We start from the raw sequence: 23800 nt of genomic DNA on the forward strand, positions 1-23800 counted from the left end.
TATATTAATTGTCCAGCCTAGTCCCTCGCCTATATATAGGCGAGGGACTATATATATATATATATATATATATATATATATATATATATATATATATATATATATATATATATATATATATATATATATATATATAAGCTTATATCGAGTTCAGGATGCAACACAACAGAAATTGCCTAACTCCTGGGTACCTATTTACTGTTAGATGAACAGAGGAATTAAGTAACTAGAAACGTGATTTACCTTTGCTGTGTCTATTCTCCCTGCCTTTGACGATATGGTATCTATTTCGTAAGTGGGACATGTCGCAACGCATGCGCAGTGAAGGCCGGCGGCTCGGTCTTAAAGTGGGTATAAATTGGCGGGAAGAATGCCGAAGAGTCAACAGTGGTCGTTGAGACCTTGAGTAACCTGTAGTCGTCGCTATGAAGCTGTTACTTGCCTCCCTGGCGGCAGTCGTTCTCGCAGGTAAGACTTTCAGCTCCTTCCTGGTCTCATGCACGCTGTTGATGGTGAAATGTTCACTCGAGATCTGATGGACTCTGTTGATGGTGACATGTTCACTCGCGATACCCGAGTGAGACGAGCTACCCAACCTCTGTTTAAACAATAACTACTTATGTGTTCTGTATTTTAATATGAAACTTATTTAGTCACTGTAGACGTGACCAAGTAACATTGCTCCTTGCCCAACAGTTATTTCAATGTTCTCTTTTTTTAGATGCAACACAAAATTTCTTTCCTGTGTCAGATATCATAATGTGTCTTTGAGCGTCATATTGCCCGACACGTTTGTCTCTATATGTATCAATGTGTTTTTATGTATGTATTAAAGAGGGGTTTTGTGTGTACATGTATAAAAGGTATGTAAATATGTATGTATGTATGTATCAAAGTTATTCTCTGTGTTTTCATCAAAGAATTAACATTTAACAGGGAAGAGAACAGAGACCCCGAAGTGGCTGTATGTGAGAGACTTCAAGAACACCCACTGATTTAGTAGGTAATAATACTGAGTACTGTCCAAGAGAGAATGCTATCTTCAAATCATTAAAGGATAACAATGTCTTAACTGATACAAGTTAATTCCAGAAGTTCATCGTGTTTATAATGTCTTCGTTGCCAAATGCGCGACTAGCAGGCAACAGAAGCAAAGGCCGCTGGTGGTAACTTTGACAGAAGATGCCACTAGAAGCACTCAACCAGCCTAGGATATTCTTTTCATCACAATAGCATTCAAATGTTCTTGTGTCCGCACACTTTTACCAAGATTATGTTTCCGACAGCATCGGCTGCGAGCGACGGAGTGATGGTGTGTTACTACGGCTCCTGGGCGGTGTACAGGCCGGACAACGGCAAGTTTGACGTGGAGAACATCGACCCGGCCATCTGCACCCACCTCATCTTCGGCTTCGCTGGACTTGGCTCGAACAACCAAATCAAGGTGAGGAGACGTTGGATACGCTGTGATATTTGTCCCTCCAGTGGGCGGTAAATCTGTGCATATGTTGTCTGTATTTTGGTTCTTTCTGGAGAGTTGTTTGTGCAAGACTTTGTGTAACCCAGAGATACCTCGAGGAGGCAAAGGTAGGCGTGAAGCCTCAATTGACTTGCTCAAATACTTGTAATGGAAGCCTTGTCTAAACAATTCATTGCTCATGCGTCGAAATGTTTCCGGTTCCAGGTACTGGACCCGTACAACGAGCTGTGTGAGAACTACGGCAAGTGCGCCTACGACCGGTTCACCGCGCTTAAGAACAAGAACGCCGACCTTATCACCATCCTGGCCGTCGGAGGCTGGAACGAGGGATCCACCAAGTACTCCAATGTAATGAGACTTGATTTCATATTATTTGCAGAAAACAAATGTTTGTACAACGGTCAATGATAAATATTATTCAGATAACGATAGAGAAGTGTCCCTAATTGATAACTGTGTTACTTGGTAGGAAATATGTAATGTAATATATTTAACCCAGATGGCAGCAGATGCTAACAAGAGAAAGACCTTCGTCGACTCCTCCATTGAGATGTTGAAGACCCACAACTTCGACGGTCTGGACATGGACTGGGAGTACCCGACCCAGCGTGGAGGGAAGCCAGAGGATAAGGTATACCAGTTATATATCTATTGTAACATTAAATACAATGAATTATGGCGTATTTTGTTATATACATTTAACAGAATCTAACAGACTTATCCTTATCTAGATTATTCTAGGTGTTAAAAAGAGACTGAATGGTCCAACTGACCCGAGAGGATCGTCTGGTAAACTATGTTAGACTCTTAATGGATCACAGGAACTGACAGACAAGGCAGGTCTCCTCAGGAGGAAGCAACAGTATTGAGACGTTGTGTGTGTGTGATGTTCACAGGTCAACTTCATCAGCCTCCTGTCAGACTTGTACAACGAGCTGCACGCCAACGGTATGATCCTGACGGCCGCCGTGTCCGCCGGTAAGCTGACCATTGACCCCGCCTACGACATCCCCGCCATGGCACAGAATCTTGACCTCATCAACCTGATGGCGTACGACCTGCACGGCGCCTGGGACACCTACACCCACCACCAGTCTGGCCTCTACCAGTATCCTGACGACACCGGCGACAATGTCTACCTCAACCAGGTCAGTCAACTGCCTCTAGTACTTCCATGTTATACCGGCGACACAATGTTTGGTATTCACCTACTCACACATGCGCCTCATAAACACATATTTCTTACATATATTGGAACAGGGTCGAAATATGAATATGAAAATAATAGTATTTATGTGTAAAAGGATCAATAGAGAAGTTCATGGTCATTTATTTACGTGTCAAAAACTTATTATTTCCAAAAGCTCTTGTGTTTCGAGAATCTAAAGTAGAAATCCAATGTCAACATTGAAAGTTATAACATACATAATGAAATTTCAATTATGTGACAAGTCTATGCGAAAATAGGATTGGGTACTTTACCGGTGCCTCTATATTCGTAGTGGGTTAGGGTGGACTCCAGGTTGTGTAACTTTTAGCATGTCATGATGCACGGGTTAAGGCATGCATCTGTATTGACCAGGGATACTGCTTCGATCGAGCCTTCCTGCTCCATGGATTTTATCGTTAAAATGTATGCTAACTTTGGGCAGTAAATTGCATTGTAACTGTTCAAAGAACTGAATGTGCAGGACTTCGCTGTGAGGTACTGGATTGACGGAGGAATGCCGAGCACCAAGATCGCCCTGGGCGTACCTCTCTATGGCCGCTGCTGGAAGCTGGACTACAGCACAGAGGAGAACGGTTACTATGCCCCAGCCAGCCAGCCAGGACCTGCAGGACCCTTCACTAGGAGCCCCGGGTTCTTGGGCTATAACGAGGTAATAAACAGCTCGACCACTCGTGTTGTTCAATAATTCAATTCTTGCAGGCTTGGTGATAGTGAGAGACCTACAATCTTTTCAACAATACCAGATGCCATAAAGACCCTCACACTTAACTCTCAAGTTTATCTGTTACAGATCTGCGAGTTCCAGAAGAACGAGGGTGACTGGGTGATAGAGATCGCGCCGGGCATGAACGAACCTTACACCTACAGCTACAACCACGAGAGGATCTGGTGCTCCTACGATGACCACGACTCTTGCGTAGTCAAGGTACAGAACAGAATTGGAATCAGGAAATACAATTTTAATTCAAACTTCTTTCGCTTACTGAATAGTTTTGAATACAGTTTTTCTCTTGTCCCCATCAGTGTACCAGGATCTAAGGATATCTAAGATAGCAGGCTTCAGATATCTTATTGTGCTTCTTACTTGTGCAGGCCAGCTATGCTAAGAGCATGAACCTCGCTGGTATGATGGTCTGGAGCCTGGAGACAGACGACTTCCGCGCCATCTGCAACGACCGCTCCTTCGACCTCATCAAGACTCTGCGTGAGACCTTCACGGGCGAAGTCATTCCCACTCCTCCCACCCCACCCACCACTACTGCTGTAAGTTCTGCCTCATCAACCATTATCCACCATCCTCTCTCTCTCTCTCTCTGTATATTTCATTATTGATAAATACTTAACCCTAACGCTTTGGCTGCTACCAACGCTTATAAGCGTTTTTCGGTAATTTGACATATTTTGCTGTGTTTATAAACAGTGGGGTTGTGACAGTCAGAATAATTTAGTTCTGCTCATGACTTCTATAAATAAACAAAGCAGTTATAATTATGTAAAAACAAGGGTTAATGGACAGACAGTCTAACTGATTAGTTTTCCGGCATAGTGTTATCTATTTCAGCAGTTTCAGGGCTTATAAAGCAAAATTTTTTCAGTTACTATTGATAATAATTTTTTCCTACATTACGGAAAATTAAAGGAATTCTTGTTAGTGTTTATTCTTTTCGACCTCACGACCTTCCTACTGATTCCATCTCTATGTATCTTTTTGTTAATAATTTACAATAATACGAACGAACAAACAAAAAAATAATCATAAAAAATTAATGAAGTTTTTACCAACATTTTATAGAAAATGTTCTTTGCTAATTTGCTTGTTGTTTTTCCCAGGATCCTGATGCTCCGACCACCCCGTCCACCACCACACGGGGACCTCCTCCTCCTGACGGTGTGTGTGAGCAGCCCGGCCTCAACACTGACCCCGACAACTGCCACCACTATTACCTCTGTGCCCCGGTGAGTCCCACTCTCTCTTTTGCACTAGTACCCCCTGAAGCGCAGTGATTCTGCGTAGTCGGGTCACAACCGAACAGTCCAGAGTTCAATTCCAGTGTGGGTGGTTGGAGTCCCACTCTCTTTTGCACTAGTACCCCCTGAAGCGCAGTGATTCTGCGTAGTCGGGTCACAACCAAAAAGTCCAGAGTTCAATTCCAGTGTGGGTGGTTGGAGACAATCGAACACGTTTCCTTTCCACCTAATGCAACTATTCACCTAGCAGTAAATCTTGAGGTTATCTTGAGATGATTTCGGGGCTTTAGTGTCCCCGCGACCGGTCATCGACCAGGCCTCCACCCCCAGGAAGCAGCCCGTGACAGCTGACTAACTCCCAGGTACCTATTTATTGCTAGGTAACAGTTCCCATGTACCAAATAGGTACATGGGAAGCTCAGTAGTTGGCTTTAATGGACGGCGATAATCCTAATAATATATTTAAGTATGTGAATATACTTAAATCCGTCTGGATATTGATACAACTGTCATTTGGAAGAGTTATTGAGATAATGTTATTTGTTTTGGACAATATTGCAAGATTTATTATATGAAGCGAAGAGAATGCTATAATAACGGAAGACAATTAGTTTAATATACCAAACTGAACTTTGTAATGTACTGAACGGCTGTAATTGATTGTTAAAGTTGCCGTATCTTGCGTGGAAGTGATTTTTTAAAATTCACTTCAATTACAAATTGACGTTTTAAAAATCAATTAGTTCTGATATCTTTGTTTAATATGATTCCATACTTTGTGCAAGAACTAAGCTTGTTACCGTTTTCTTAGCCACAAGAACAAAACTTTTTATCATACTTATCTATCCTTAAAACCAAAACGTGTTCTCTGCAGAACACGGAGAACGGATACGACGCCACGGAGGAGGTGTGCCCGGAGGGGACGCTCTTCAACCCCAACGCCAAGATCTGCGACTGGGCCAACTCCGTCTGTGCCATCAGCGGCGCCTGCCTCAACGATTGTCCCTAAAACCTCCACGTCTGTCCCCTGAAGCTCCAGAACTGTTCCTGAACCTTCAAGACTGCCTCTGGACCTCAAGGACTATCAAATAAGCCTCCACGACTGTCCCTGAACCTCCACGACTGTCTCTGAACCTCCACGACTGTCTCTGAACCTCCACGACTGTCTCTGAACCTCCACGACTGTCTCTGAACCTCAAGGGCTGTCAAATAAGCCTCCACGACTGTCCCTGAACCTCCACGACTGTCCCTGAACCTCCACGACTGTCTCTGAACCTCCACGACTGTCTCTGAACCTCCACGACTGTCCCTGAACCTCCACGACTGTCTCTGAACCTCAAGGGCTGTCAAATAAGCCTCCACGACTGTCCCTGAACCTCCACGACTGTCCCTGAACCTCCACGACTGTCTCTGAACCTCAAGGGCTGTCAAATAAGCCTCCACGACTGTCCCTGAACCTCCACGACTGTCCCTAAACCACCACGACTATTCCTGAATCTCCACGACTAGCCCGGGGCTCCAACGACCCTCCCCTGGACCGACCTACTAATTGTAACCCACTCCCTTATACTGCTTCCCGTGAGCCTCATAATGCTGTGCCGGGAATATATACTTGTATACGTGTGCAGTTTGTTGTAATATTGTGGTACATATTTGTGAAGAATAAAATGTGTTTTGATACAACAGTGTTTAGATCCCTAACACTTAAGGTTACGGTTAAGGAAAGTGGTCAATTGTCTCGCTCAAGTGGTTAAGGATGAAACAGCCGAAGTGTGGGAAGCCATTGAGGCTCTGTGGGGAACTGTTGGGTACTGTGGGGTACTATGGGGTACTATGGGGTACTGTGGGGTACTGTGGGGTACTGTGGGGAACTTTGGGGTACTGTGGGGAACTGTGAGGTACTGTGGGGAACTGTGGGGAACTGTGGGGTACCGTGGGGAACTGTGGGGAACTGTTGGGTACTGTGCGGTACTGTGGGGTACTGTGGGGAACTGTGGGGTACTGTGGGGAACTGTGGGGAACTGTTGGGTACTGTGGGGAACTGTTGGGTACTGTGGGGTACTGTGGGGTACTGTGGGGAACTGTGGGGTACTGTGGGGTACTGTGGGGAACTGTTGGGTACTGTGGGGTACTGTGGGGAACTGTTGGGTACTGTGGGGAACTGTGGGGTACTGTGGGGAACTGTGAGGTACTGTGGGGTACTGTGGGGAACTGTTGGGTACTGTGGGGTACTATGGGGTACTGTGGGGAACTGTGGGGTACTGTGGGGAACTGTTGGGTACTGTGGGGTACTGTGGGGAACTGTGGGGAACTTTGGGGTACTGTGGGGAACTGTGAGGTACTGTGGGGTACTGTGGGGTACTGAGGGGAACTGTTGGGTACTGTGGGGTACTGTGGGGAACTGTGGGGTACTGTGGGGAACTGTGGGGAACTGTGGGGTACTGTGGGGAACTGTTGGGTACTGTGGGGTACTGTTGGGTACTGTGGGGTACTGTGGGGTACTGTGGGGAACTGTGGGGTACTGTGGGGAACTGTGGGGTACTGTGGGGAACTGTTGGGTACTGTGGGGTACTGTGGGGTACTGTGGGGAACTGTGGGGTACTGTGGGGAACTGTGGGGTACTGTGGGGAACTGTTGGGTACTGTGGGGTACTGTGGGGAACTGTGGGGTACTGTGGGGAACTGTGGGGAACTGTGGGGTACTGTGGGGAACTGTGGGGTACTGTGGGGAACTGTGGGGTACTGTGGGGAACTGTGGGGTACTGTGGGGAACTGTGGGGTACTGTGGGGTACAGTGGGGAACTGTGGGGTACTGTGGGGTACTGTGGGGTACAGTGGGGAACTGTTGGGTACTGTGGGGTATTGTGGGGTACTGTGGGGTACAGTGGGGAACTGTGGGGTACTGTGGGGTATTGTTGGGTACTGTGGGGAACTGTTGGGTACTGTGGGGAACTGTTGGGTACTGTGGGGAACTGTTGGGTACTGTGGGGAACTGTTGGGTACTGTGGGGTACTGTTGGGTACTGTGGGGAACTGTTGGGTACTGTGGGGTACTGTTGGGTACTGTGGGGTACTGTGGGGTACTGTTGGGTACTGTGGGGTACTGTTGGGTACTGTGGGGTACTGTGAGGAACTGTTGGGTACTGTGGGGTACTGTAGGGTACTGTTGGGTACTGTGGGGTACTGTGAGGAACTGTTGGGTACTGTGGGGTACTGTGAGGAACTGTTGGGTGCTGTGGGGTACTGTGGGGTACTGTGGGGTACTGTGAGGAACTGTTGGGTGCTGTGGGGTACTGTGAGGAACTGTTGGGTGCTGTGGGGTACTGTGGGGTACTGTTGGGTACTGTGGGGTACTGTAGGGTACTGTTGGGTACTGTGGGGTACTGTTGGGTACTGTGGGGTACTGTAGGGTACTGTTGGGTACTGTGGGGTACTGTGGGGTACTGTTGGGTACTGTGGGGTACTGTGAGGAACTGTTGGGTACTGTGGGGTACTGTGGGGTACTGTGGGGAACTGTGGGGTACTGTGGGGTACTGTGGGGTACTGTTGGGTACTGTGGGGTACTGTGGGGTACTGTTGGGTACTGTGGGGTACTGTGGGGTACTGTGGGGTACTGTAGGGTACTGTGGGGTACTGTGGGGAACTGTTGGGTACTGAGGGGTACTGTGGGGTACTGTGGGGTACTGTTGGGTACTGTGGGGTACTGTGGGGTACTGTGGGGTACTGTTGGGTACTGTGGGGTACTGTGGGGTACTGTTGGGTACTGTGGGGTACTGTGAGGAACTGTTGGGTACTGTGGGGTACTGTGGGGTACTGTTGGGTACTGTGGGGTACTGTTGGGTACTGTGGGGTACTGTGGGGTACTGTGGGGTACTGTAGGGTACTGTTGGGTACTGTGGGGTACTGTGGGGTACTGTGGGGTACTGTGGGGTACTGTTGGGTACTGTGGGGTACTGTGGGGTACTGTGGGGTACTGTAGGGTACTGTTGGGTGCTGTGGGGTACTGTGGGGTACTGTGGGGTACTGTGGGGAACTGTTGGGTACTGTGAGGAACTGTGGGGAACTGTTGGGTACTGTGGGGTACTGTGGGGAACTGTTGGGTACTGTGGGGTACTGTGGGGTACTGTGGGGAACTGTTGGGTACTGTGGGGTACTGTGGGGTACTGTGGGGTACTGTAGGGTACTGTTGGGTACTGTGGGGTACTGTGGGGTACTGTGGGGTACTGTGGGGAACTGTTGGGTACTGTGAGGAACTGTGGGGAACTGTTGGGTACTGTGGGGTACTGTGGGGAACTGTTGGGTACTGTGGGGTACTGTGGGGTACTGTGGGGAACTGTTGGGTACTGTGGGGTACTGTGGGGTACTGTGGGGTACTGTGGGGAACTGTGGGGAACTGTTGGGTACTGTGGGGTACTGTGGGGTACTGTGGGGTACTGTAGGGTACTGTGGGGTACTGTTGGGTACTGTGGGGTTCTGTGGGGTACTGTGGGGAACTGTTGGGTACTGTGGGGTACTGTGGGGTACTGTGGGGTACTGTAGGGTACTGTGGGGTACTGTTGGGTACTGTGGGGTACTGTGGGGTACTGTGGGGAACTGTTGGGTACTGTGGGGTACTGTGGGGTACTGTGGGGTACTGTAGGGTACTGTGGGGTACTATTGGGTACTGTTGGGTACTGTGGGGTACTGTGGGGAACTGTGGGGTACTGTGGGGTACTGTGAGGAACTGTTGGGTACTGTGGGGTAACAGGAGCACCTGTATAGGTAACAGGAGCACATGTATAGGTAACAGGAGCACCTGTATAGGTAACAGGAGCAGCTTATCCGTTCCGGTTATGAGGAAGTAACATGCGCTACAGCACTGTGCTACTTGTGGCTGTGCTTGCACTATTGAGGCACCGTTCTTGAGCCCGGATGGGCACATGTATAAGCAAGTAGATGGGGTCGCCATGGGTTCTCCCCAAGGTGTCCTGTTTGCGAACTTCTACATGGGTACCATCGAGCAGAGGGTCTTAGTTGACATGAACTTGAAACCCGTCATATACTGCAGGTATGTTGACGACATTTTTACACAGGTACCTGATGTCAGACATCTGCAGGAGCTGAAGGAGGCATTTGAACAGAATTCTGTGTTGTTTCACGTACGAGATGGAGAATAATGGGAAGCTGCTCTTTCTGGATGTAACAGTCACGGAAAAGAGTGGAGGCTTCCACACTACAGTCTACACTAAGGAAACAAACATAGGAATGTGCCTCAATGCCATCAGTGACTGCCCAGACAGGTACAAGAGGAGTGTTGTCAACGCTTACGTCGACCGTGCTCTCAGCCACAGCTCAGGATAGAAAGAAGTCGACGAAGAACTCTGTAGGGTAAGGCAGGTCCTGGTCAACAACGGCTTCTCTAATGGTTTCGTTGAAGACATCATAAAAAGAAAGATGAAACGCCATGCAACCTCTGAAGAGTCGACTAACACAACACATGTACCCCCTATTAAACTATTTTACAGGAACTTCTTCTCGACAGCTCATAAGATGGAGGAAAGGGTCCTGAAAGATATTGTTGATAGGAACGTTATCCCTACAGACAAAAAATCAGAAAATACAATTGATAATTTATTATAAAACCAAAAAACCGGCCAATCTACTCATGAAAACTCTCCAGACACAAAGCAGAACGCCTTGAAGGAAACCAACGTCGTCTATGCCTTTTAATGCCCGCTTGGGGACTGTAAGCCCCAAAGAACTTAGTATATAGGCAAGACAACAACGTCTCTTTCCAGGCGACTAACAATGCATAAACAACAGGACTCCATTAAGGAACATATAATCCCTTCTCACAACCAGACCATCACCAGAGAAATCTTAACAAGCAACACAGAAATCATCGATAGATACAGCGATAGCAGGAGACTCGACATCAGTGAGGCACTACACATCAAAAAGTCAACACCAGCAATCAACAGCCAATTAATGCACAACCATATTCTACCCACTTCAATGACCCGTATGGGGCCAATTGGCACTTTGCAGTTACTTCCATTCCCATGTACCCACCTCACCCAAACCAATAAAAAGCGAGGGTTATGTCAAATGTTTCATACACAGTTCATCAAGTGAATCATAAAATTGTAGTTCATAAGTGTAGTGTTAAGTGTAAAAAAATCTTTGAGAAGGTAAGAAGCCCTTTCGAAACGCTTCTAGGCGTCAGACCATTAATAAAAAATGAATTTTGGAGAATTGATATTTTCATTACCACCGACAGTGAAGAAAAACATAAGAAATATTGAAAAAAATCGTGTTAGAATTATTAATCTTACTTGTTCGGTCATATTTAACAACATATGTTTACAAGAAAGACTGCTACCAATATATATATATATATATATATATATATATATATATATATATATATATATATATATATATATATATATATATATATATATATATATTCGCTGTATATAACTTGCGTATATATCATGTATATGTATTTGATGTGTATATATATATGCCATGGATATGTATCTGGTGTATATACTCACTATGCATATATACACCTGGAAGAGCCAATCAGCGTGTGGGAAAAGGCACAGGTGAAGATGTTGCCAACACAACACTGCCGTTGCTTATCACAGGCTCGTCCTTGCGTACCGGATAAAGCAAAAGTTCTTCTAGCAACACTTGTTCTGTAATTGGTGTTGCAGACTCTAAATAGTGTTGCAAGGGGCTGCAATACTTAAAACTAGTCAAGTAGTTATAGGTATTGTAGCTTATAATTATATAAAAAGTCTTTAATTAAAAATAAGTTTTTAATTATAAAAAAGTTTGTAATTATAAACAAGAGTTTTTATTATAAAAAAGAGTTTTTAATTATAAAAATATTTTTACTTATAAAAAAGTTTTTAATTATAAAAAGTTTTTAATTGTAAAAAAGTTTTTAAATATAAAAAAGTTTTTAATTATAAAAAAGTTTTTAAATATATTTATTATAATTTTAAATAGTTATACAAATTATGATGTTAGTGTTGAAAGGGTTAGTTAGTGTCACTATAAGCCTAGTCCTACATAACTTAATCTAACACAATATAGCCTAACCTATCCTAATCACATCTAGCCTAACTTAGTGTTACCTACCCTAACTTAGCCTAACCTAAATTAAAGTATCCTAATGTAACCTAACCTAATCTAGATTAACCTAACCCAACTTAGCCTAACCTTACTAAACCTAATTTTACGAAGCCTAGCGTTAACTTTTCTTTATTTTTGTTGAGACTTAGCTCTCGGTCCAGGTACTGGAACCGGTTCGGTTATTCAGCACCATGGTTCCCCAGGCCTAGAACATGATCCGCCCATTGTTTTACAATCAGTTCCTAAACTTCTACCTGGGGAAACAGTAAAGTAACAGTGCCCAATTGTTCCTCTGTGCACAAGGGGTTCGAACCACAAAGTGCTGGAACAGGTCACAGAAATGTTAGGAGTGACCTGGAGAGTGAAGAGGAAGACTCCATATACAGATTCAAAAAACTAAAAATAAATAAAAAATCCAAAAAGATTCACGATCCAGTCAAATGAGGTTTGAAAGTAGGGACCCAGGAGCTGAAGCATAGTACAGTTGGCTTCGTTCTCAACTTACAATCAAGGATTCAGGATTTAATTCCCCATTGGGACAAATAATTGGTCAAAGTGAGGTTAAAATCTTTTCGCCTAATTCCTCTGTTCACCTAACAGTGAACCACTGTCCCACAGAGTAGGAAACTGTTATATATTAGATCAATGCCCTGTAATATACCTTTGAGAAAAAATTGAGACCGTTTGTTGGGTTCGAACTTGCGAATATGGACTTCACCAGGCCACTGAACTATGGACTTCGGAGGCCAGAGACACAGGTTCGATCCCATTCCATGGCTTCATTATTTTTTCTCGAAGATATTTTCTTTGTATTCAAATCCTGAATAATGAAAAATATACTCAATATCACATTCAATTAAAAAAAATGCAAAGTAAAATCTATATGAAATCCATCAAAAACGTAAAAAAAATAAGCAGCCAAATCGTAAATAATTAGTCTTTATAACAGTGAAAAAAATAGACCAACCGTTTTTTTCATCATTTTTTTACACAATCGAATCCTGCAACAAAAAATAAAGTGAAATTATAACTAATTAGTCTAAACAACAGCCAAAAAATATGGTCCACGATTGTTTTTTGTCATTTTTTGTGTGTGTAAGGGGCAAGGAGAGGCCGGCCGGGCCTGATACCAGTATCTGTTGCAGCTGTCGAGTCTTCAACCCGGGGCGTGGGACCGGCCCAGCCCGCCCCTTACTGACGCGGGCGCCCTCGCTCCTCCAGGTGTATATATATGTGGCCTCACAGCGGCTCCCGGAGACGCAGTCAGCGCTGCAACACCTTCCAGGAAACATCTGACAAACACCTGTCACTATGAGGCTCTTACTCCTGTCGGCGGCGACGGCCCTGCTGGCACTCTCAGGTGAGATATACCACTCTAGTCTCCTTCACTCTGGTGAGATCTTGATGGCGGTGAGGCCTTCACTCTGGTGAGACCTTGATGGCGGTGAGGCCTTCACTCTGGTGAGACCTTGATGGCGGTGAGGCCTTCACTCTGGTGAGACCTTGATGGCGGTGAGGCCTTCACTCTGGTGAGACCTTGATGGCGGTGAGGCCTTCACTCTGGTGAGACCTTGATGGCGGTGAGTCCTTCACTCTGGTGAGATCTTGATGGCGGTGAGGCCTTCACTCTGGTCATTGATGAGACATTTACTCTGGTTAATAAGGAGACCTTCAGCCTGGCTAACTAGGGAAACATTCACTCTGGTTAATGGCGAAATATTCACTCTAGCTAATAGTGAAAGTCAATCTGGCTATTCTCTCTGGCTAATGGTGAAAAATTCACTCTGGCTCTTCACTATGGTTAATGATGAAACATTCAATTTGGATATTGATGGAATCTTCACAGTGATTATTGAAGAAACTTTAATGAAACGTTCAATGATGCGACATTCACTCTGGGTAATGGTGAAACATTCACTCGAGGTCTATTGAACTGTGTGGATCTGTAAGTCACTGAGGACTCTTAAATGTTGTAATATATATTGACCATAATTTTTTACTTATTTTTATAATTAATTATAGCCACAGGGACATTAAATCCACCTGTTGAAATTATTAAATTAATTAGTGTGTGTCAGAGTGCACGTGCTAGCCAGAGTGCACTGTATTATAGCAATAAATCTGTTAGTGTATCCTGGTTATAGAGGACACAGAATAACCTCTCCTGACGCATAATGTAACGTGTCTATTACGTTTTCGAGAGTAAAACGTAAGAATTGCGAAGGTTTAGTGGATTTTTGAAATGCTGGGAAAATGACGTTTCTTGAGACTAGTGAGGATTGGTTTTAGTAGGTTAGGTGGGTTGATTAGGTTGGTACGCTCCTGGTTGGGTGAAACCACTTCATTTTTAACGGTTAACACATGGTGTGAACTGCTACAGTCAACTGGGTCCAGTACAGCAGTGGAAGTCCTGTAACCAGGACCTGCTCAGTCATCATGTCGTCCCTTACTTTATATACAATCACCTCTGAGGAGATAATATCTAAAGTTTCCTGAAGACCCTTACTCCACAGGATTACCACTTAATCCCTCTCTGTTCACACTAAAAGAAGCCTCACCCACTTGGGCAGGACGGTAGAGCGACGGTCTCGCTTCATGCAGGTCGGCGTTCAATCCCCGACCGTCTAAGTGGTTGGGTACACTTGCTCTCCCTCCGTAGCACTCCAAATCTTTATCCTGACCTCTTCCAAGTGCTATATAGTCGTAATGGCTTGGAGCTTTTACCCCCTGATCCTTCCCTTTCCCTCCCTGACACTGGGAGGGATATGGTATAGGCTCTACGGTATACTACACATGGACCAAGACCAAAATAAACTCTTGGTGTACATACACCGTGAACTGGGGTATACCTCCCTGTGTACATACACCATGAACTGGGGTATACCTCCCTGTGTACATACACCATGAACTGGGGTATACCTCCCTGTGTACATACACCATGAACTGGGGTATACCTCCCTGTGTACATACACCGTGAACTGGGGTATACCTCCCTGTGTACATACACCGTGAACTAGGGTATACCTCCCTGTGTACATACACCGTGAACTGGGGAATACCTCCCTGTGTACATACACCATGAACTAGGGTATACCTCCCTGTGTACATACACCATGAACTAGGGTATACCTCCCTGTGTACATACACCGTGAACTAGGGTATACCTCCCTGAGTACATACACCGTGAACTGGGTATACCTCCCTGTGTACATACACCGTGAACTGGGGTATACCACTCCCTCAACTATGACTTTCGAAATCAGACTCGAGATTTGCTATTCAAATTGAACAGTTTAACACAAAGCTGCATAACTAATTTGCCACGAAATAACATAATCAAATTGCCACTAAACAATATAAGCAATCCAACACGTAATCATCGCTTGGTCAGAAGACACCACTCATCCACAACTCATCCACAACTCATACTACTTCATCTCATCCCCACTAAAGCTGCCTTGTGTTATCTGTTAACAAGATTATGTTTCCGACAGCATCGGCCGCGAGCGACGGAGTGATGGTGTGTTACTACGGCTCCTGGGCGGTGTACAGGCCGGACAACGGCAAGTTTGACGTAGAGGACATCGACCCGGCCATCTGCACCCACCTCATCTTCGGCTTCGCTGGACTTGGCTCCGACAACAAGATCAGGGTGAGCAGGTTTTTGGACTTGGTTTAGCATTCCTTCCGCGGATATATCCATTCTCAGTCTTTCTATCGCCTTATGCCCCCTGTTACCAAGCAGTAAAATAGGTACCTGGGTGTTAGTCAGCTGTCACGGGCTGCTTCCTGGGGGTGGAGGCCTGGTCGAGGACCGGGCCGCGGGGACACTAAAGCCCCGAAATCATCTCAAGATAACCTCATGATTCAAAATGGTAAACACAGAAATCGGGAACTTATTCCAGTGAAGAAAACGGGAATATTAGCAGACTGAGAGGACTAACTCAATAAATATGCCAAGTTTGCCCTGATAAAACACTTCTGTTACTCATTAATGAGAAAATCTGCAAAAATACTCAGAAGTAAATTAATTTGTAATGATTCTTATTCCCTCAAAATGCAGATTACAACGTGGAAAGGTTTAGGGGTTCGATTCCCTCGGCAGGGCAGAGGCGGTTAGGCAGTGTTTCCTTTCACTTGATGCTTCTATTTGCCTAGCAGTCAATAGGAACCCGGGAGTTAGGGAGCTGTTGTGGGTTGTATCCCAGGGAACGATCACCAGTTGGCCAAAATGCAGACCTCGCTATAAAAAAAAAAATAGTTATTTTTAGCTAAAAAATATAAAAAAAAAACTAAATTTATATTTTTTCTAAATTAACTAAATTTATAAAATTAATGGATTTTGTAATTAAAAACATATTTATATATGAAATGTAGTGCACAACGTCATTTTGGTGGCGTAAGTCGCGATCAATAAATGAGTAAAGTAAAGCTTCATTCATCAATTGATGAGTGATTAATTGATTAATCACTCAAAGGATTAATAGGTTTTCAAGTTGTGACTAAAAAAAATAAGTTTACTAAACTTACAGATAAGTGAACAAATTTATTTGCGATAGTTTATGTCAGAATTATTTTTCATTGCTTTTAGCAAAAAGTAAGTTTAAATTAGAGGGCGAAAGCTATTGGGCACATTACTTTAAGGGCTCTATATTAAGTAGTAAGTTTGTCATTCTAAATTGCTTTAAGGTGTTACAAGCCAGAGTCTGTAACATACTGACAGCTACGAATTGCATTTTTCATTCGTTACAAACTGGAGTTTCTATTAACTAGATGTGAAATGATGGGAATCACTAGCATGTTATTATTTATTACAGGTAATGAGTAATAATTACTCAGGATGGGTCAGGTAATAGTTTAAGATCACTTATTCATTTATAGAGGTCAATAATACGGAGATTAGGCAGCTTTATTTAGAGTTTTTCACTTTATTCGTGTCATTCGAACCTAAGTTTCTTCAGTCAGGGTGTTCAATATTTTGAACCCTTCTGTTGAAAAATTAGTCTCAACGCCATAGCTAGTTTAGCTGTGCATCGGTATTCTTATACGTATTGTCGTATTTTAATGTATTTTCTATCGTATTTATCTATGGAAGAGTCATAATATTAACTCTGTGTTGGTATGGGAGCTTAGGGGGTCCTGTAGATGGGTAGTGAACATTATGTGATCTTCCAGGTGCTGGACCCGTACAACGAGCTGTGTGAGAACTACGGCAAGTGTGCCTACGACCGGTTCAACGCACTTAAGAACGAGAACGCCGACCTTATAACCATCCTGGCCGTCGGAGGCTGGAACGAGGGATCCACCAAGTATTCCAATGTGAGTCTCGTCCTCTCAACATCCACAACTCTTGTGTTTTTTGTTCAGTTGTTAATCACAATTAACAACTTTATGGATGTTTGGTTATATTATCTTTTTTCTTTAATGTTTAAGATCACTTATTTACTTATTCAACACTGTGCCTGGTGGTGCCTGGGTCGACCCAGGGCACTACCCACACATACTTCCTCACAGTAACTATCTTCAATACACTCTGTGTTCGGCACTGTAAACATCTTCATATCATCTTCATCCCCTCCCAACCCCATCCCACATATCTTTCATCCATGTCTCTACCCTACGGAAGCCGGTCAACCGAGCGGACAGCACGCTGGACTTGTGATCCTGTGGTTCTGGGTTCGATCCCAGGCGCCGGCGAGAAACAATGGGCAGAGTTTCTTTCACTCTATGCCCCTGTTACCTAGCAGTAAAATAGCTACCAGGGTGTTAGTCAGCTGTCACGGGCTGCTTCCTGGGGGATGGAGGCCTGGTCGAGAACCGGGCCGCAGGGAGACTAAAAAGCCCCAAAATCATCTCAAGATAACCTCAAGATAGCCCTCGTGGATTTTCTCATAATATTGATGTTAAACTCTAGGGACTTTGAGTGGCAGATTTCATATCTGATTTCCTTGGTTTACATAGATTACCTGACCATGCGGCTACCCGGCGTTGATTCCGGTGGTCAAGGTCTTCCTAAATAACGAGGAAGGATAAAAGGAGAAAACCAGGAGCCAAACTTTTGTATTGAGAAGCAGACCGATGAAAACTATTGTGGGATAAGTTTTAACAATTATATCTCTGTACCTAGATGGCGGCAAGCGCTGCATCAAGGCAGACCTTCGTCGACTCCTCCATTGAGATGTTGAAGACCCACAACTTCGACGGTCTGGACATGGACTGGGAGTACCCGACCCAGCGTGGAGGGAAGCCAGAGGACAAGGTATACCAGTTACATATCTACTGTAACATTAAATACAATGAATTATGGGGGTATTTTGTTATATAGATTTAACGGAATCTAACAGACTTATCCTTATCTAGATTATTCTAGGTGTTAAAAAGAGACTGAATGGTCCAACTGACCCGAGAGGATCCTCTGGTAAACTCTGTTAGACTCTTAATGGATCACAGGAACTGACAGACAAGGCAGGTCTCCTCAGGAGGAAGCAACAGTATTGAGACGTTGTGTGTGTGTGATGTCCACAGGTCAACTTCATCAGCCTCCTGTCAGACTTGTACAACGGGCTGCACGCCAACGGTATGATCCTGACGGCCGCCGTGTCCGCCGGTAAGCTGACCATTGACCCCGCCTACGACATCCCCGCCATGGCAGAGAATCTTGACCTCATCAACCTGATGGCGTACGACCTGCACGGCGCCTGGGACACCTACACCCACCACCAGTCTGGCCTCTACCAGTATCCTGACGACACCGGCGACAACGTCTACCTCAACCAGGTCAGTCAACTGCCTAGACGTCAGTACTTCTGGAGATGTGGACCTAAAAAATTAATCGCCTTATAAAGGCGACTTATAAACACATATATTACTAGTATTCGCAATGAATTGTGTCATTGTTTTCAAGAAACAGTTACTTGGAAGCTTTGTAACCATTTAGTTTTCAATTATATACTTCGGCGATATTTTCCTAGGTTCTTGTGATTCGAGAAAGCAAAGTTCAAATCTTAAGTCGGTGATGATGGGGACCCATAACTTAAAAAATATATGCTGTTATATTCATCGTGATGCCAATATGAATAGTTTCATCGCTCTAAGGCACTTTATGGTGTGTGTTTGCGCAGGACTTCGCTGTGAGGTACTGGATTGACGGAGGAATGCCGAGCACCAAGATCGCCCTGGGCGTACCCCTCTATGGCCGCTGCTGGAAGCTGGACTACAGCACAGATGAGAACGGTTACTATGCCCCAGCCAGCCAGCCAGGACCTGCAGGACCCTACACCAGGAGCCCCGGGTTCTTAGGCTACAACGAGGTAAGGAACAGCTCGACCTCTTGTGATGTTCAATAATGCAATTGTTGCAGGCTTGGTGATAGTGAGAGACCTATAATCTTTTCAACAATACCAGATGCCAGAAAGACCATCATACTTAACTCTCAAGTTTATCTGTTACAGATCTGCGAGTTCCAGAAGAACGAGGGTGACTGGGTGATAGAGATCGCGCCGGGCATGAACGAGCCTTACACCTACAGCTACAACCACGAGAGGATCTGGTGCTCCTACGATGACCACGACTCTTGCGTAGTCAAGGTACAGAACAGAATTGGAATCAGGAAATACAATTTTAATTCAAACTTCTTTCGCTTACTGAATAGTTTTGAATACAGTTTTTCTCTTGTCCCTATCAGTGTACCAGGATCTAAGGATATCTAAAGTGGCAGGCTTCAGATATCTTATTGTGCTTCTTACTTGTGCAGGCCAGCTATGCTAAGAGCATGAACCTGGCTGGTATGATGGTCTGGAGCCTGGAGACAGACGACTTCCGTGCCATCTGCAACGACCGCTCCTTCGACCTCATCAAGACTCTCCGGGAGACCTTCACGGGCGAAGTCATTCCCACTCCTCCCACCCCACCCACCACTACTGCTGTAAGTTCTGCCTCTTGAATAATAATTTTTTATTTGGTTTCCATTGATATGTACAGCAGGTGACGTCTGACTTTTGCTACCAGGCTAACCTCTTAATGGAGCTGCTATTCAAAAGTCTTTGGTCGAGGTGGGTCAAAATAGTTAAGAAATCAAATGGGAAAAATCACATATGGCGGTTTGAGCAGTGAAAGGGTTAAGAGCTTTCTCTCTCCATGCATCATCATGCAGCCCGTCTTCTTGAGTTGCCACAATGGACAAAAGTTTATAAAGGACAAAAGTTTATCTAACCTAACCGATTACACAGAAAGAGTGGTAATTTGTGAGCATTCATGATTCATAGTATGCCGTATTTTGTCCAATGGGGATTTTTTCATCAAAATACGCTGTATTATATGAAAGGACAGGTTCCATCATGAACCTTGCCCTACTAGCTGACTGGAACACGACCCCACCGACTCTCTGGGATACCCGGGGATGTTAGGTGGGGGGGGGGGGAGGGAGAGTGTCCTGAAGTGCACCTTGAGCAGGTACGCACGCTCTCTCCACCCGTCCTAACATACAGTAAGCAGAAAATATAATTTGTAACTTTTCCATTCACATTTATATCAAAATCAATTAGTACAACTCTATATCTCCACTCCATATAATTATTGGTCTCAAGTGATGAATCTCTACCACCATCCTCCTCAAGGGTTATAACCACAGCTCCACCATATTCCTGACCTGATGTAAGGGCTCTGTGGTCAAATGTGAACGACGATTCTTAGCAACACCTTCCGGATTCTATAGTTCAGAACAGAAACATTTTGGCAGCATTTTCTTTGATTTCATGCCTCTGTTTCCTATTAGTAAATGATGATGATGATATCTATATATATAGATGCACAATAGCTGCTTAGGCCCCTGACACAATGTATTATAATTATATATTCTAATATACTTTTCCTCCGCAGGATCCTGATGCTCCGACCACCACCTCCACCACCACACGGGGACCTCCTCCTCCTGACGGTGTGTGTGAGCAGCCCGGCCTCAACACTGACCCCGAAAACTGCCACCACTATTACCTCTGTGCCCCGGTGAGTCCCACTCTCTTTTGCATTAGTACCCCCTGAATCGTTCTAGAAATAGTACTTACTGCTCTACCCACAGCAATATAAAAATTCTAAGAAAACTTCAAATCTGGTAAATGGTGTTTACATAACGGGAGACAACGAAGCTCCGGTATCATCATTACCAATGGCTCCGGTGACCCATTGGTAATGTAGCTGGTTACTTGCCGTGATCTTTGTGAACACTGGTTAACGATTACTACCAACTGACATACTAGAACCCAGGTCATTTGGTATGCTGGAAGTCAAGTCAGTTAGTACATTGGATGCCCAATCAGTTAGCAGGCTAGAAGTCCAATCAGTCAGTATGCTGGAAGCCCAATCAGTCAGTATGCTGGAAGCCCAATCGGTTTTGCTCATGAGACCAAAAGTGAGTAATGTCATTCAAATAACCTACCTTTCGTCAGTTCTTAAAAATATTGTTTTCGTAATCTGAATTAGCATCCGGAGAAATTTCGTATTAGCGTCTAGAGAAAAATTTGGCCTAGGAACCTGGAGACAGGATTCTGGGTGAAAAGAATTTCACCCAGAAGAAATTAGTCCTATCAACCAGAGAAGATTAGCATCTGGGAAAATTACCGTTTGAGTGATTTGCAACGGAATACATATTCTCACTTTTGTTATTGTTATCCCTAAAACCAAAACGTGTTCTCTGCAGAACACGGAGAACGGATACGACGCCACGGAGGAGGTGTGCCCGGAGGGGACGCTCTTTAACCCCAACGCCAAGATCTGCGACTGGGCCAACTCCGTCTGTGCCATCAGCGGCGCCTGCCTCAACGATTGTCCCTAAAGCCTCCACGTCTGTCCCCTGAAGCTCCAGAACTGTTCCTGAACCTCCACGACTGCGTCTGGACCTCAAGGACTACTCAAATAAGCCTCCGCAACTGTCCATGAACCTCTACGACTATCCCTTTAGCCTCCAGGACTATCCCCGAACCTGCTCGACTGTCCTTGAACCTCCATGACGGTACCTGATTTTCCACGACTGCCCCTAAACCGCTTCAAGTTATGACTGGAGCCTGCCTGTCATGAAGAGAATGGACATTCCATAATGTGTCGTTTTATTCAGTCGATACAATGATCTTTCCTTCAACTTGAGACAAAGTCCCGACTGTTCTATTTACTGTACCGCTCCTATATCCCGAACTTTATGGCACCTATCTGAGACTTTCCAACTTCCTCAAGTTGGGGTTTGTGATTGTTTTGGTATTGAGTGACTGGAAATGCATCAGACTCAAAACTTAACGCTTTTTTTTAACCTTTAATTTCGAGGCAAATATATATTATTTTACAAAGTGATATTGAAGCTGGAGAGTTGCGTCGCACTGAGGTGTGAGAGGTAACTTTACCTTGCAATGATTTCGGAGCTTAGCGTTCCCGCGGCCCGGTCCCCGACCAGGCCTCCTTAACCAGGGTTACTGGAGGTCAGTACGTCTGACGTCAAATAATGTTTTTTCACGATTGAAACTGATGGGAAATGTGTTTTGCAACTCCTATAATTCTATATAATTATATAACTCCTATAATTATCACTGTCAGGATTTGACAGCTCTGTTTAATATTACCAAATGCGAAGATAAATCTTGTCATATATATATATATATATATATATATATATATATATATATATATATAATATATATATATATATATATATATATATATATATATATAACTGAAAACTCACACCCCAGAAGTGACTCGAACCCATACTACAGAGAGAGAGAGAGAGAGAGAGAGAGAGAGAGAGAGAGAGAGAGAGAGAGAGAGAGAGAGGGGGGGGGTTGGGGGGGCCAGCGGCCTCTCTCCGCTACAGAGTCTATTGTCTATGATAAATATTGACAATTGAACTGCGAGTTTCTTTTTTCTGCGCATAAAATGGGAGCCAAACAATGTGGGGGATTGTTGCTTCTGGTGAGTCAAGTACAATAACCGGGTGAGGGAGGCGGATTGTTGGAGAGAAGAGGGAGAGAGGAAGGGAAGGAGAGACGGGACTCCCTCCCGCCTCTCCTCTCCCTTTGGAAGGGATGGAACAAGGGAGGGGGGCAGGAAAGTACACACTAACGTGTTGGTGAGAGGGAGGTGCCGACTAGGCTTTTCAAGACTCCACCTGGTTCACGCACCTGTAACGCCACAAGACACCTGTTATAACACCTGTCCGAAGGCGAGAGAAAGGGGGGAGGGGAGAGTGGGAAGGAGAAGGGAAGAGGGGGAGAAGGGTCATGAGAAAGGAATGTTGGAAGAGACGGAAGAAAAGAGGGTACGAGAGATAGATGTGGAAAAGGGATGAGATGGGGAGATGAGGGAGAGGGTTGAGAAAGAAGGAGAGAGACAGAGAGGGAAGGAGCAGGCAGAGGAGAGGGGTGATATTGGTTGAGAGATGAGAAGAGAGAGAGGAAGTGAGGGAGAGAGAGGAAGGGAGGGAGAGAGAGGAAGGGAGGGAGAGAGACCCGTGACCAGCCGGCCACCCCACGTAGCATGACATAAACCAACAATAAAAACAGTAAATACACCAACTACAACAATACATTACACAAACCAACAATACAGTTGGCGAACAAAATACAACAATTCATTGAAAAATACCCTCAAAAACATTTCAGAACAATACAGTAGGCATAAAAATACACCATACAGTAGGCTGAAGAAGCCCACACTCGGTACATTAAGTTAATGATAAATTCTGGGCTGTGTCTGGCTTCGCGTCGTTACAGACCCATTAGGGAAAGGCTTTTATGCCTACCATTAGCGCCGCCGACGCCTCGCTTTTTTACTTTAGTTTATGAAGAAAATGAGCGTAGTAGAAAACGGGAAGAAATGATGCAAAAATAGTTCTCATGTAATTATTTTTTTTTACTTATCTAAAATGTACAAAATGTGTATTTATTATATATATATATATATATATATATATATATATATATATATATATATATATATATATATATATGTTGTACCT

The 23800-nt window shown here is 44.5% G+C and overlaps 1 protein-coding gene and 1 long non-coding RNA gene across 3 annotated transcripts; one reads left to right on the plus strand and one right to left on the minus strand.

Moving 5' to 3' along the window:
* The first annotated feature begins 410 nt into the window (after window positions 1-410).
* LOC123774991 (probable chitinase 10) lies at window positions 411-22082 on the plus strand. Its single transcript, XM_069319253.1, has 20 exons — window positions 411-468; window positions 1287-1444; window positions 1685-1828; window positions 1980-2111; window positions 2377-2628; window positions 3172-3360; window positions 3502-3636; window positions 3804-3974; window positions 4542-4667; window positions 5554-5686; window positions 13103-13162; window positions 15297-15454; window positions 16978-17121; window positions 17930-18061; window positions 18328-18579; window positions 18924-19112; window positions 19254-19388; window positions 19556-19726; window positions 20680-20805; window positions 21497-22082. Exons 1-20 carry the CDS (start codon window positions 426-428, stop codon window positions 21629-21631), a joined length of 2985 nt encoding a protein of 994 aa, XP_069175354.1. The 5' UTR covers window positions 411-425; the 3' UTR covers window positions 21632-22082.
* On the minus strand, window positions 5811-6181 carry LOC138359687 (uncharacterized). Of its 2 annotated transcripts, none has more exons than XR_011225988.1 (2): window positions 6056-6181; window positions 5811-6014 (listed from the first exon to the last, which is right to left on the minus strand). It is a non-coding gene; the product is annotated as an uncharacterized lncRNA (long non-coding RNA). The 2 variants fall into 2 exon arrangements; XR_011225989.1 differs by having other exon boundaries at window positions 5811-5994; window positions 6056-6175.
* Window positions 22083-23800: the final 1718 nt, after the last annotated feature.

This window comes from Procambarus clarkii, chromosome 92, assembly GCF_040958095.1.
Source record: "Procambarus clarkii isolate CNS0578487 chromosome 92, FALCON_Pclarkii_2.0, whole genome shotgun sequence".
In the NCBI taxonomy this organism is placed as follows: Eukaryota; Metazoa; Arthropoda; class Malacostraca; order Decapoda; family Cambaridae; genus Procambarus; species Procambarus clarkii.

What these genes read in the sequence shown, in the direction of transcription:
- LOC123774991 (XM_069319253.1), top strand. Translation starts at nt 426, where the DNA reads ATGAAGCTGTTACTTGCCTCCCTGGCGGCAGTCGTTCTCGCAG. An exon ending in GGCGGCAGTCGTTCTCGCAG is followed by an intron (nt 469 to 1,286) that starts GTAAGACTTTCA and finishes TGTTTCCGACAG; the next exon opens with CATCGGCTGCGAGCGACGGA. An exon ending in ACTATTACCTCTGTGCCCCG is followed by an intron (nt 20,806 to 21,496) that starts GTGAGTCCCACT and finishes TGTTCTCTGCAG; the next exon opens with AACACGGAGAACGGATACGA.